We start from the raw sequence: 14,982 nt of genomic DNA, 5'->3' as shown, positions 1-14,982 counted from the left end.
GACTGCTAGCTTATTTCAGTCAAAATACTACAGATATCTTTTAAATGAGTTGTACAACTAAAGTTGTGACACTTGGACATTATCTATCAGTGGTTTTCAACCTGTGGTCCGTGGACCCCTGGGGGTTCGCAGACTTTGTCTAAGATTTCCAAGGAGTCTGCATCTCCATTCAAATTTTTTTACGGGTCTGCAAATGAGAAAAAGTTAAAAACCACTGGTCTATGCTAGTGAAATTTGGTTTGCTAACCACTGTGTGTTACTCTTAACATGTTGTAACACAGCACATGTCCATATGCAAAGTTACTTCCAGCAGTGCACAGGCATTCACATCACCATTTAGAAGAGTTTTGCTTAGGGTAAAATAGGTTCTGTGTCCATTCTTTCATTAATAATAAGCTGGTGGTTTCTCAGTTACAATTAGTCAGTTGTTCAAATCAGAGAAACTGCCATCACAAATAGGGCTCATTGACATTATTATTGCCATTGCAGCAGAAAGGCTAAGGACTGAATGGACCATGAAGACTGAATTCCTCTCTTAACACCCAAAGATGTTCCCTTCATGTCAAGGCTGAGAGACATAAGCTAGTGGCAGATAGCTGGTAGATTGTACTACTGCAGCTGGTGGTATAAGGGTTCCATGTATAAAGGACTGGATCCAAAATCCATTTAAATCAATGGGCATCTTTCCATTAACTTCACTGGGCTTTGGATCAGGCCCAAATACAGGATTTCATCTTCAAAGGCATATTATTATTTAATCCAGCATGTTTTATCAGCACCAAATTAACTTTTTTTAAAAATTAGGAAAACTAGATGCAGAAAATATTATGGAAAGTCAGATCAAAGGAGGTAGATGTAGTAGTCTTGTTCTCCATATTAAATGCCAACAAACCTTTTTTAAAATGTAGTGCCAGACTGAGAAATCTGGCTTCTTTATTAATAATGATGGCATACTGCTGCAACAGTGTATTAATCATCTGCATTATCTCCCAGGCCATGTACTTTTAGTGTGACTGATGATCTTGTTTATTCCCACACAGAATTGCTGGGAGATAGTGAATTTATGTGTACTGATAGCAGCAAAAGGGGAAGTCCTGCAAGTGGGGCTAAACATAGAAATAAGTGTGGGAACACAAGATTTTAAATTAAAAAACGAAGAGTGGAGGGTAAGGATCGAGAATAAGGGAAAAAGAGAAAGAAAGGAAAGAGAAAAGAAAAAAGGGAGAGAAAAGAAAGGCAGGAAGTGGAGTGCATCCTGACAGCATTAAACATTGTTCACAAAGACAGGGCCAGTGTCAGTTTGGCAAACATTGAAAGCAGTGCAGGAGTCAGGGTGAGAATCCTATAGGCTTTCTGAAAAAATGTGCAGTTCTGGGGCCAGTATCCTATAGACTTTGCCTCTCTGATGCCTTGCTTAGACACATGTACAAAGAAATTAAGCCAAAGTCATATAATGAGTAAGTTGTTTTTTCTACAGTATTGGTCCCAAACACATCTTACAGTAGGGATACGTAGTCTGAAAACTGCAGTATTTTTTTTTTTTAAATAAGTGTGACTCCTTCTGGCCAAAGGAAAGATGGGTCTTGGCTGTAAGCTACAAAGATGGAAGAGGAGAGAAATTACCAGTCTTTACATTTTTTTCTTACCATTTAGATTATTCAGCTGTTTGATTCATTATGGATTTTAGGACACTGGATGAGCTTGAGTTTTGTATTGATTTTAAAAAAATCTCTGCCTGTCACTTTGAGCTGAGGACTCTCTCCCTGTTCTCTTTTCTGTGTAACATTGGCCTGGTCACAGCTTTCAATAAGGGTCCAAAGAGCTCCATGTGGGAGAATCAGAACCTTTATTCTCAGCATGTCAGGCTCCAACAAGTGAAACATGTCTATGGACAGAAACATTGCTGTGTAATAATGACACTTGTCTTCACAAACCTTCTCCCTATAATCTATCAGCCAACTTTAATTAGAAATAAAGTTAGCTCTGAAAAGCCAGTGGAGCTTCTATTATGCCTTGCTTATCATCAACAATGCTGTCTGCCAGATCTGGATAGTAGAATCCTTATTACCACTGATGATTTAAGAGGCAGAAAAAGTTTGAATTTCAGATCCCAGATGGATTTTGGAATGTTGGCAGTTAGAAAAATCATCTTCTAACTAGCCATATTGGATCAGGGCACCACTGAGAGCAAATAAACTGCGACACTGCATTACTGTCACAGGTTTGCTTTTTAAGACTGTAGTGACATTTTGATTCTGGCATCTAACAACACTGAATAAATAAACTAAAACAGAAGCATTTGTTATTGACTTACCTGCAAATGCAACTGTTTATTTTTGAACATACTACATATGGGAAAAAGTCACTGGAGTGAAGAAGATCAAGGACACTTGAAAAGAATCTCAGCTGTCAGGGGCGGCTCTATGTATTTTGCCTCCCCAAGCACGGCAGGCAGGCAGCTTTTGGCGGCACGCCTGCAGGAGGTCCGCTGGTAACGTGGATTTGGCGGCATGCCTGCGGGAGGTCCGTTGGTCCCGCGCCTTCGGCGTCCCCGCCGCCAAAGCTGCGGGACCAGTGGACCTCCCACAGGCATGCCGCCGAAGGCTGCCTGACTGCCGCCCTCACGGCGACCGTCAGGCCGCCCCCCTGCGGCTTGCCGCCCCAGGCGTGCGCTTGGCACGCTGGTGCCTGGAGCCGCCCCTGTCAGCTGTGTCATATGAGGACAGAATGCAGAAAAAAAGGGGTATGTGAGATCTTGCTACATCTTACACCCCTAGGCCAGTGGTTCTCAACCCGCGGCCTGCTTGCGGCTCAATCAGCACACAGCTGCGGTCTATGTGCCATCCTCAGGGCCATACAGGTAGTATATATATTGTGTGGAGGTGGCCCACATAACACATAGAGCCCACAATGGTAAATAGGTTGAGAACCACTGCCCTAGGCCAAAGCTGGAGGGGTTAATTACCACCAAAACATGAAATTTCCTAAACAAATTCTATGTAACATAGCCATCCATAATAAAGGAAATGGTACTGCCAATCCAAACATATACAAATCATGAGTCCAGCCTCCCAAGAATTATGATTGGCTTAAAAATAAAGAGATTAAAAAAAATAAATGTTTGGTTCTTTTTAATTAACTTCTGGCTTTTGAGCCTTTTGGTGCACTTGCTTCTCATGTTCAGGCTTTGCCTCTGCATCTAGGAGAGCAAGAAACTTACTTTTTAAAAAATGAAAGCTGAGATTCTAATGTAATATCAAGATACCAGCATCTGGAGTTTTCAGGGGGAAAAAACACTACAAATTCAAGACACAATGGAATCACAAAAGTTGGCAACACTGAAGAAATAAACAATTGTAAGAAACATTTAGTGAAAAAATTATTTTTATAGGACACTATACCACAATGTTTCATTCATAGTATAAAATCAGATGTTTGCATAGCAGTGTATGATTCTCGACATGACTATTGTTTGAAAACATACCTTTTAGCTGATTGAATGTTCCTTAGTAGCTCAGACAGAATGTGGGACATTAGGCAGCAAATAAGAGATGTCCCTTAAAATGCAGGATGTGAGTTCATACACCCCTCAGAAATATTAGGGCCACAGAAGTGATGTCAACATCCATGTTTGTGTGATTGATTGCTGCTACGTTCATCTGACATTTTCACAACATCTACTGATTCCTAGGCTATAAGTTTTCAGGAATCCTGAAAACTCACACAGCCACCCCTCTGATACAGGAATCCTCAGTTACTTGCTTGTTGCATTTACTCCTCTGGCCTCCACCTTCCAAGGAGGGAGAGGAATTATGATGAGTAGCCCAAGGAGGTACAAATTGATGCAGGGGGGTGTAATTAAGAAAAGGAAGATTAGGATGGATATCAGAAAAAATGTTAACAATGAGCTCTATTAAGTTGTGGAAATATGACTCTGCCCCACTCTATTCCCAGTTCCTCATTTAGAATGTGAGCTCTCTAGGCTAAAGGACCTTATTGCACCATGTCTGCCATATTCTAACCACTGCACAGTGTTCTTGTACTTCTAATAATGTTTCTAATAAAATTAGTCTCTGAAGAGAAGTGTTGAAAGCCCCATTACTTGAGTAATTTAAAACTGGACTGGACAAAGCACTGGAGAAGATATTACAGGGACCACTCTTGATGGGATGAGGGAGCTGACAGAATGACTCAGTAGGTATTCTGCTCTGATTTCTGTTATTCTATGTATCTATGAATGTTCCAGAAGAATAAGAGAGATGCACTCAGATTAGTTTTGGAACAGGTGGTTAATGCAGTATTATCTGTTTAAACTAGATTGAACAAAATCCAGTTGTTTATTATCCAGTACAACAGCAAGCTGGGCAAACAAGCAGTGTCCTTGAGTCGGGATGAAATCCTGGCTCCACTAAAGTCAGTGTAAAAGTCCTATTGATTTCAATGGAGCCAAGATTTCAAATATAACACTGAAATTCAGGAAACTCACTCTCTCTTTCTCAGTGTTTTGGATATTTACAAAAGTCTGTGGCCACATAACACATACCCAGATATTATACTTGTTGGCAAGGGACCCAGTTTCCCCCCTAAACAAAGTGTAGCTTCCATTGATTTGAATGTGAGTTGTTCATGAATATCTGAAGGCAGAATATGGTCTAAAGCATCAGGGAATAGTACTCATAACATAGGTATCTACTAAGTGATCTAAAGGAAGATCTCCATTAGCCATTAGTAGTACTAGGGCTTGTACGTGCTTTCAAGGCCTCAAGCCACTTGAGGACAATGCAGTCAAACTGATAGACACTTGACATGAGCAGATGACATATTCCGTGAGAAGAGGACAGCAACAGATATAAAAAAACAGGATTTCTGTTTTTGCTTGGTGAGGCCGTGAGGGGTGGGAGCTATTGATTTATAATATGAGTGCTGCCTGGGGATTGAGTTATGTGGCAAAGAGGGGAGAAATGTGCTGCTGTTTTGATACTTTAGTTATTTTTGCATTGGGTTTTTAGAGGGCAGTTTTAAGCTGCAGTTAAATCCAAATAAATAGTAGATATATCCCAGTACATTACACAATTCCCATAGTTATCATGACATGCAAATGTAACATACTTAATTCCAGTAACTTTACTAGTATTTGCTGACTGCTTCCAGTAGGCAGGCTAAGAAGAGCATTTAGGCCCAAAGCCTGCTCCCATTGACAAGTCTCCCATTGACTTAAGTGGGAGAAAGCTCAGGCCCTCAATGAGTAATTACCTCAGAACATCCAGAGATGAGCCAATGAACTAGACATGAAAGGCTTCGTCTTCCATTCCCAATCTGATGATCCATCCATCCACTCCTGTGCTCATACTTCTATACCAGCTTGTTATTTTAGAGTTCCTGTTTATAAGCACAGGGTTGAATGTGCTGGGTTGCAATTCTAGGCTCACTTATAAGTGCTGGATAGAGTAATGTGGTTTGCTCATAAACCTGGCTGCTGACATTGAGTTATCTCCCCGTCCCTCCAAATATAAAGAACAGTGAAGCATTTATTTGGCATTAGGGGTAGGCTCATATAAATATTACACGGACTTTGTAAACAGGTATAAAATATATAGTGCTCTTTTAAATACAGGCTTTTATAATGAGATAAACCAAGAAAATTCTGGTTTCAGTTCACTTGGTCTGTGCCACAAACACTGTATTTGCACAGATGGTGTTTAATTTCCTTGTTTTGTTTTTAAATAATCTCTGGAAAGTTATAAAAGTTTATTGAGTCTTCAGTGGGGCTTCAGTCCAGGTTCTGGTGGACAGGTAGTAGCTGCTGTGGATGTCCATTAGTCCCAAAATGCAAGATCCATCACATTCAGTAAAATATGGATTCAATATTTATCTGCCTTAAGAGCTGTTGGCTCCCTCTACCTTTCTATTTCCTTTTCTCCCTTGTCAGAATAGCCAGGGACAGTAGATTTTTTTACCTTTTCTTACCCCCTGATTTGAGAACATTCTCGGGATGTGTTCTTGAGAGGATCCACTCAAGAATACTGCCTTGTTACCTCTGAATGATTTGAGGTTTGGCGTTGGTCCCACATGTCAAATCTGTGACCTGCAGGAATTAGGTCCCTGCATGACTCTTAGCAGCCACATCACAAAAACAATTAACATAATTGGCCCCCTCGTTGGTAGTCTCAGGAGACAGGTCAAGGCCTCAATAGCCTATGAAAACTGCATTCCCTAGAGGTGTTTCTCTATAGCAGAGCTGGGGCACATTGCCCAGGGTGATATTGGGGGATTCCTAAAAGATTGATTCTGTGCTGATCCTGGAGGTTTTCAGTCAGACATTTTTTGCCAGCACTAAAAATCATTTTGATGGGAAAAACTAAAGAAATGAAAATGGTATCTTAAAGACATGAAAATTATACAGAGTGATCTAATAACCCCCAAACTTAGGGGCACAGCCAAAAGGGTTGACATGGCAGGGCAAAACAAACACAAAGCAACCATCTCTATTCCTCTGGGGCTTTAATGGATCTTTTACTTTATATCCATTTTAAATGGCCTCCTTTTACAACCCAGCTGGCCCCTCCTTCTTTCTCTTCTCTACCCATCAGTTCACTGTGATGCAAAGCTAAAGTGTCCTTATCAGACAAGGTGCCAGTAATATCTCTTTTTTATAGCCTCAACCTTTTCATGAGCAAACATACAAAGCAACCTTTGGCCTCTCTCCTTTCCTGAGTTCTGTTGCTTTTAATTCTTCACAAGCAGACGTGCCAGTTAGGGTAGATGGGCGTGGGGTGGAGGTGGAGGCAGAAAAGGGGAGAGAGTGAAGGGGTGAAAGAGATTCGGTATAGCTGATCGGTGGATATACAACATGAATCTTTGTTTCAGCCTATCTAGGAACAACAACAATGTAGTGCGCGTGTATGTGTGAGCATTGGGCTATGGGTCTAAACTGAGAGGAGTAATGAGGCAACGAGTGCTGGGTCCGGACCTCTGGCCATTGCTCCTCTGTCTCCAGCTGCTGTGGCAGGTTGGTGCGGGCAAGTGTGTCAAGGACAATTATGTAATCAATGTGATGCAGCTGAATCACTCAGACCTTCCATGGACCTTCGATAAAATAAAACCAGCTGTGCAGCTGGGACTACGTATTGTAGAAGAGCAGCTGCAGAAGGCAGGTAAGGGTGTGAAGCTGTGTGTTCTTTTCCCCTTTAGAGTTTTTGGGTCAGACTGTGAGCCCCGGCCCCCCTCAGTCAGTGCTTCTACAAACTGCGCCTCAGAGCTGTTCTTGGGCTGTCCAGTCACCATGTAGATCAGACAATAACTGTCCCCTTCTTTCCAAGCAGTGGAGCCACAGTGCAAGGATTGAACCAGGGATGTTTGTGTGCAAATTGATGCAAACCCTTCCCTGAGTTAATTTCTGAAGATGTTCAGTTGGGATTGAGAACATAGGAACTGCTGAACCAGAACAGACCAGATCAAGGGTCCATTGAGTCCAGTATCCTGGCTCCTCCTCTAGCAGAACAGATCAGAAATTTCATCCTGACCCCAGCTGCTGCTCAGATTATTCCCTGAAGTGTGGGGATCAGCAGCCCTTATAACTTTTAATTTAGGTAGCATCACTGCAGATGCTATTCTTACTCATTTTCATATCTAACCCCTCTTTTCAATATCACTAAACCAGTGGTTCTCAAACTTTTTTTTTCCACGGACCACTTGAAAATTGCTGAGGGTCTCGACAAGCCACTTAACGATCTTTCCAAATGTTGTTTGTACTGTTAGCGAACTATTTTAAAGCACTTTGGATAAAAGCGCTTTATAAAAAAATAATTAAAATTTTTTGTTCTACAAATAAAAGCACACAACTCATATTTTCAGATCAGTAGTTTTACTTTTCTAATGCGATGGATGTGCCCTCTCTCCCCTGCCATGGCAGCCCCCGAGCTGGGGCTGGGAAGGAGGGTGGTCTCTCCCTCTTTCCCCCACCGCAGCAGCCCCCGGGCTGGGGCTGGGAAGGAGGGTGGTCTCTCCCTCTTTCCCCCCACCGCAGCAGCCACAGAGCTGGAGCTGGGAAGGAGGGCTGCCTCTCCCCAGCAGCCGCAGCCCTGGAGCTGGGGAAGGTCGCCTCTTTCTCTGGCTGCTGCAACCCTGAACATCTCAAATTCCCCCCACCCCCCTTCTCACCCCACTGCCCCCTCCCACCTACCCTGTATTCCCCCCAAGGTCACCACCTCACCTTACATGTGCATCTTCTCCAGAGTCCAGGAACCTAATTATTGGAGCCACGATTGTGCAGCTCCACTAATTAGGTGGGTAGCCCGTCATTCTCTCGTGTGCGGCCACCCAGGCGTGCACCTTATAGGGAACTATCCACAGACCACCTGAATGGAGCTCGCGGACCACTGGTGGTCCACGGAGCACAGTTTGAGAACCTCTGCATTAAACTATTTGCCTCCATAATGTCCTGTTACAGCAAGTTCCAAGAAAACTATCTCCTTTTCCTCTCCATTTTTAATGTTTTGTCTTTTTGTTTCATTTGAATTTGATGCCTTCTGATTTTTTTCCTGTAGATTTAAAAATCATCTGATATTCTGTCTCTGATCATGCCCAATACCTGACGCTTCAGCGAAGGATGTCAGCCCTCTATAGTGGAGCTAACTCTGCAATCTTATTCAGTGGAATGGAGGGTAGGGGGAATTGCTTCCCAGTGAATTTTGGGAAAGGAGGCATCTTAGTATGCAGGCCCATATTAATGGATGGGCTAACGGGGCCATAGCCCAGGTCCCTCAGAAGACTACACCCTCCCCAAACCCATGGAATTGCAGTAAGTAATGTTGCGATCTGCACTCACTTGCAGTGACACTCAAATTTGGCCCAGCTGGGACAAACCTGAGCAGTGTTGTGACACCAAGTGAGAGGTCACAATGCCCAGAGTAGGGAGCCAGCCCCAGCCCCATGGGACAGGAGCCACTGCTGCAGGGTAAGTGCGGGCTGCACAGAGGTTTTTGAAACTGAGGCCCTCCCACCCTTCCAAACAATTAAAAACACCGAAGGGAGGCCCCCGGGGGCAGAGAGTATAGTTTGGCTCAGGATATTCTGTCTCCAGGACCCAGAATGTTCTTAATCTGGCCCTGTTAGTATGAGACTGTACTGCTCTGTGTCATGAATGAACAGAGAGGGACCCTCAGTGCATCAGTGAGTAGATGTGTCTTGTAATGCTATTTCCCATTTCTCCTTCTATAGGAAAAAATGTGACAATCAACGCCACCTACCATGGCTTCAACACATCACTGTATGTCTCACAGGGTTGTCACACTACCACCTGTGAGGGTGTGGAGGTCATCAAGCAACTCTATGTGAGTACTAGGCATTTCTACAGGAATCCTTCTTTTCTGGTAATGGAAGTGTGTTGAGTGTTGGCTAGAGGCAGGTATAGTGTGTACTGGTGGCAAAGTACAAGCTTCCTACACAGACACTCAGTTCACCTCATTTCCAATTTATAGCACCCCCTAATTCCTACTGTCTGCCCCATACATCTGTATAGCTAGCCTCTCTTGAGCCACTTCGCTCCTCACCTGCAATTCCAACACAGCTCTAACGATGCATTTTAATTCTGACATGTAGTCTCCCTGCTGTTCCAGACCTGAGCTCCCACACAGCTTTGTCATACACCTCTGTGCAGACCACACACTGCCATGCATCATTCTGTCACCTCCCTTCTTCTCTTGCTCCAGATTCATCCTCTTATCTGTTCCCTCATTCCACAGCCCCTTCTCTCAACACTCCGCACTTGCTCAGTGGCAATTTATCTTGGTGTTGTGTCTTCTCACATTTCACAGTCTCCTCCCAATCCCCCTTGCCTGTGCCTTGCTCCACATTCTGCATTTCCCATATCGGTAGCCCCTTCCCTCACTTTGCACTCTCCGTTGCAAATGCTCTTTTATCTCTTGCAGAATAGCGGCACACTTGGCTGCGTTGTCCTGGGACCCATTTGTACTCATGCCACGTACCAGATGGTCTCGTAAGTATCAGAAAAAAACATTACTGTGTTCCAAGGAAGTAAAATACTCAACAAAATTGTTTCCTATTCAGACTAGCAGAGGCACTGAACTTGTATGTGGGGCATACTGTGCTTCACAATCAGGGTCCTACAGAGCACTTATACCTAGCCACTACCTCTGGCAAGGACAAAATGCCCCCTAAAGAGCTTATTAATGCAACTGCTTTACCAGGTAGGACTCAGGAGAGGAGTGATAATGATTGACAAAAAGTAGTCCGATCACTCAAGGTCTCAGCAGGCTACCTCTTTAACACTCACAGCAGGAGACAGAAATTATCTTGAACATAGGAATCTCCATATTGGCTCAGACAAGTGGTGCATCTAGACAAGTATCTTGTCACTGGCTGTGGACTGTAGTAGATGCTTCAGAGGAAGGTGCAAGAAACCTTGCAGAAGACAGTGCTGGGATAATGTGCACTAAGAGACGGTTTCCTCCTAACCTCCAATATTTAGAGGGTTGCTCATTCCCTGAAATATGAGTGATTATATGCCTTCCAAATCCTTGTTTTTAAAAATATATTTAGTTATATACATGAACAACACAAGAGTAAAATGTTGTGTGTATATATAAGTGCAGATATTGTTATCCATAAAATTATGGTCTGACCCTTTTTTGAATCCTGCTAAGCTCTAGGCCTCAATGACATCGTGTTGCAAGGCGTTCTATAGGCTATTTGTGAGTTGTGTGAAAAAATATTTTCTTTAATCAGTTTTGAATTTACCTTCTTTCGACTGCATTGAATGTTTCTTTGCTCTTTTAGTATGGGTCAGCATGAATAGAAATCCACCTTCTCTTTTCCACTCACTGTTTTGTATGTTTTTAATCATGCTCCCTTGTATTTGCCTCCTCTCTAAGGTAAAGCATCCCAGACTTTTCAGTCTCCCTCATACAAGAGTTTTTCCATGTCCCTACTCATTCTGACTGCCCACCTCTGACCCCATTCTGTTTCTTCTATATCCTTTCTGAGGTGGGATGACAAGAACTGAACATATCATTCCTTGTGAGAGTGTATGATTGATTTATATTATACAATATTACCTGCTTTGCATATAGCAGTATTATAATATTTTCTGTATTACACTCCATCCCATTCCTTAAGCATCCTAGCATTGCTTTTTTGGACTCCTGCTGTACCTTAATCAAAGAGCTTCACCGAGTTGTTTACAATAATTCCCAAGTCTTCTCCCCCTCAATCCCCCCAGTTAATTCAGAAGGTTTATGAGGAGTTGAAGCTTCTGCATGGCAATGAAGAGCACTAACCATTAGGCAACCAAGTTGACCCAGGGTAAAATGAACAGATTTGGGAACCAAAAGCAGGTACTTTACCTGGCAGTACTCTAAACGAGCCTGGTAAATTTCCATTTTAACAATTAAATCATCTTCCTGGCTCATTCCATCAGTTGTCCTCCCGAGCACTGTACATCCCTCCACTGGCTCCCCCTTTTCTACTGCATCAAACATAAGCTACATCGCTTCATAATAATAATGGCCTTTACCTGGAGATAAAGTTAGACAGTAGTTCTGTCATACCAGTGCCAGATAATTCTAATTGCCATATTGTTCAGTACAATATTTCCTATGAAGTGTAAAAGATGGTCCCAAAAGAACTGCAGAATTTTTCTAGTGTAATGTGATAACAGTGCAACATTGCAGAAAATACCTTCACCCATTACAACCTCTCTATGGAGAAAAAATAGTGGTGTTTTCATAAATTCACCCCAGGTGGAGGTTTGCCATGTTTGTCTCTATAACCACTGCTATTTCCCCTTACCCAAAATACACTAAGAAGTCTGGTTGTAGAAGTAAGATTTGTCAATGGCTCTGAGAATCTCTCCTCCAGCCCTGCTCCATAAAATGCTAAAACCCATTTAAGAAGAGTGGCTATTGGTGGCCTGTGATTCATCTGACATCATTCACCTGGCAAAGGATGTCAGCCCACAGTTCATCCAAAACTGGCTTGATGGAAATAACAAGACTTCACTAAGCTATTTTAGATTGCCTTAGTGCAGAGGCTGGCACTGTACAATAATTTCACCCTTCTACATGAGATGAAACGTTATAACTGGTTCTGGAGGTTCTTATATCACACCTAGAGGTTGAGAGAAAGATTACACAAGGGATCGGTTAGCAGACAGGTAGCTTTTTGTTTCTAGCTCCCCTCTGGCCTCAAGAAAATGACAATCATCACCATCTGATAGCTGTTCCATGAACTGTTTAAAATAAGTTGATAGGTTTCAGACCCACTCCTAGAAGCAGAAGATGGCATCACAGCAACTGTGATGGGTTCCCCCCAGGGTGCCACCCAGAACTGGGGTGCTACTTGGCCCCCTGACCCACCAGCCTGGGCTCCCTCTCACCCTGTACTGCTGTGACAAGCTGCAAAGCCCTCCAGCCTGCACTTTCACCAGCATATATACAGGTAGGGACACACCCAGCTGCAGTTACATGCAGGCTCTCTGACCAGCCCCTGCATTGGAAGGCTACAGCAAAGGCAACTCCCAGCTCCTCAGGCACGCACCCCCTCTGGAGTATAAACCCCAAACTATACTGTCTTGCACTGCACAGGGAACTGTACAGTGTAAGCTCATAAAATTCACCCCGTCCCTCAATGTGGAGAGGAATATGCAACAGCCTTTGCCCTGAGCTATGATTGCCATACACTTCACTCCAACTCACTGGTTAGATAAAGCAGAAACAACCTATCTCATAGAGCTGGAAGGGACCCTGAAAGGTCATTGAGTCCAGCCCCCTGCCTTTACTAGCAGGACCAAGTACTGATTTTGCCCCTATCCCTAAGTGGCCCCCTCAAGAATTGAACTCACAACCCTGGGTTTAGCAGGCCAAGGCTCAAACCACTGAGCTATCCCTCCCCAATTTTAAGTGATTATAAGTGATAGCAAACAGATCAAAGCAGATTATCTATCAAATAAACAAAAAATCCAAACTAAATTTGATATGCTAGATAGATTTGATATGAATAGCAGATTCTCATCCTAAGAGATGATACAAGCAGGCTGCAGATTCTTAAGGGGCAAGCTGCACTTGCTTTACAGCTCGGAATCCCCAGATGTTTCATTCACAGGCTAGAAAACCCTTTAGCCTGGGTCCAGCACTCCCTCCAGTCCAGTCTTTGTTCCTCAGGTGTTTCCAGGAGTCTTCTTGGGTGGGAAGAGAAGAACACCAGATGATGTCACTCCCTGCCTTATATAGCTTTTGCATATGGCGGGAACCCATTGTTCCCAAAGCTCGGTTCCCAGACCGGTCTGTGGAAAAATACTGACATCCCAAGATGGAGTCTAGAGACATGTGGTTTCATTACATGTCCTTGTAGAGTCATAGCAGCCATCACTTGGAGGCTGTCTGTAGCGTTTTCAGAAAGGCTCCCCAGGTGGAAGATAAGCTTTCATGTAACAATCATATTGTTTTTTTCCCCCTCTCCTCTTCCCCCTTAGCGTTGACACAATATTGGGCCTCCCTCTGATCTCTGCAGGGAGCTTTGGGCTGTCATGTGACTACAAAGACAACCTAACTCGAATCCTAACTCCAGCCAGGAAACTGATCTACTTCTTTGTTGATTTCTGGAAAGAGTCCAAATTGCCATTCAAAACCAGCTCCTGGGAATCCACCTACCTCTATAAGACAGATAACACCACAGAAGACTGCTTCTGGTAAGAGCATTCCCAAGTCTCTCCCAGCTACTGTCCAAGAAAACTCAGACTCACCTCTGGCATGTTTTCTTTAGGCTGTCCTTAGATTTCTCTCTCTAACTCTCTTTATTGCTCTCATAGAACTGAGAATTGGAAAAGACCAATTAGACCATCCAATCCCTCTCCTTTCCAGAACAGCAATATTCTCTACACTACATTTACCAGTGTTATGTCCAGTCTGCTTGCAAATGTTCCCAAGTTACAGATTTTCATCACGTCCATTGGGAGAATATTTCACAGTCTAATAGATTTCACTGCCAGAGTTTTTGTTGGCATCTAAATTAAATTTTCCCTCTTTCAATTTCATCCCATCACTCCTAGTAATGACCTTCTGTATCATCCTAAGTAATTCCTCTACTTCCTCCTTGGTGCCTGATTGTCCCCACACAGGATACAAATCAGTCTGGTTGTTACTTGTATCTTGCTAGGGGAAAAGGGTGTATCTGGGGTTGTGAAACGGAGGAAAAAATCAAGCCCTTGGTTTTACACCTTTCAAACATTTGTAGACTGTTTAAATCCCTGACATAAATGGTTATGCATCTGGCTTAACACATGAGAGGTCCCATTTAGTACTACTGATGTGCATAAAAGTCTGCAAGTTCAGGGCCTGAGTTAGCTCTTTTAATTCTTTCTCACCTTAGTCCCTCCAGTCACTGGTTATTTTTGTTACACTGAATGCCTTTCAAACTCTGATCAATGTTCTTCTCTGATTGAAATGACCTAAAATGAAAGCCATAGCCTAGGTATGGTCTCACCAGACCATGGCCATAGAGGGATATTATTACTTTTCTGCTCTGTGACATGATACTTCAGTATATGCAACTGCAGGGGCTGATCTTTCTGTCATAGCATTGTAAAATCATATCTAATCTGCTGTCTGCTATCACCCTTAGGCCTTGTTCAGTTTTTTAGAGTCTTCTTCATTACCATTGAATTTCAATCAATGATACTGATTTTCTTCCTTTAGTTACAGTACATTGCCTTTTCCCAAGTTGAATCAATCTTATTTAGTTACTTTTTGCCCAGACTTTAATCTTTCTAAGTCCCTTGGTGGTTTTTTCATTGTCCTCACTGGTAGGTACAATTCCTCCTAATTTCATATCATATTGGAGTTGTATTAGTATATTTTAGGCCTGGTCTACACTAGGAGTTTATGTCGAATTTAGCGCCGTTACATCGAATTAACTCTGCACCCGTCCACACCACGAAGCTATTTAGTTCGACATAGAGGTCTCTTA

General features: G+C 43.0%; 1 protein-coding gene across 1 annotated transcript in view; it reads left to right on the top strand.

Moving 5' to 3' along the window:
* The first annotated feature begins 6,943 nt into the window (after positions 1 to 6,943).
* The window catches only part of LOC135885826 (guanylyl cyclase C-like), a 65,039-nt gene continuing 57,000 nt past the window's right edge, over positions 6,944 to 14,982 (top strand). The window contains exons 1-4 of the mRNA XM_065413732.1: positions 6,944 to 7,154; positions 9,220 to 9,332; positions 9,930 to 9,997; positions 13,490 to 13,705. Of these exons, the coding sequence (XP_065269804.1) occupies positions 6,944 to 7,154; positions 9,220 to 9,332; positions 9,930 to 9,997; positions 13,490 to 13,705 (608 nt within the window). The remainder of the gene's footprint in view (positions 7,155 to 9,219; positions 9,333 to 9,929; positions 9,998 to 13,489; positions 13,706 to 14,982) is intronic.

This window comes from Emys orbicularis, chromosome 1 (genome assembly GCF_028017835.1).
Source record: "Emys orbicularis isolate rEmyOrb1 chromosome 1, rEmyOrb1.hap1, whole genome shotgun sequence".
Classification (NCBI taxonomy): domain Eukaryota; kingdom Metazoa; phylum Chordata; order Testudines; family Emydidae; genus Emys; species Emys orbicularis.
This window is presented reverse-complemented; position numbering and strand designations above follow the sequence as displayed.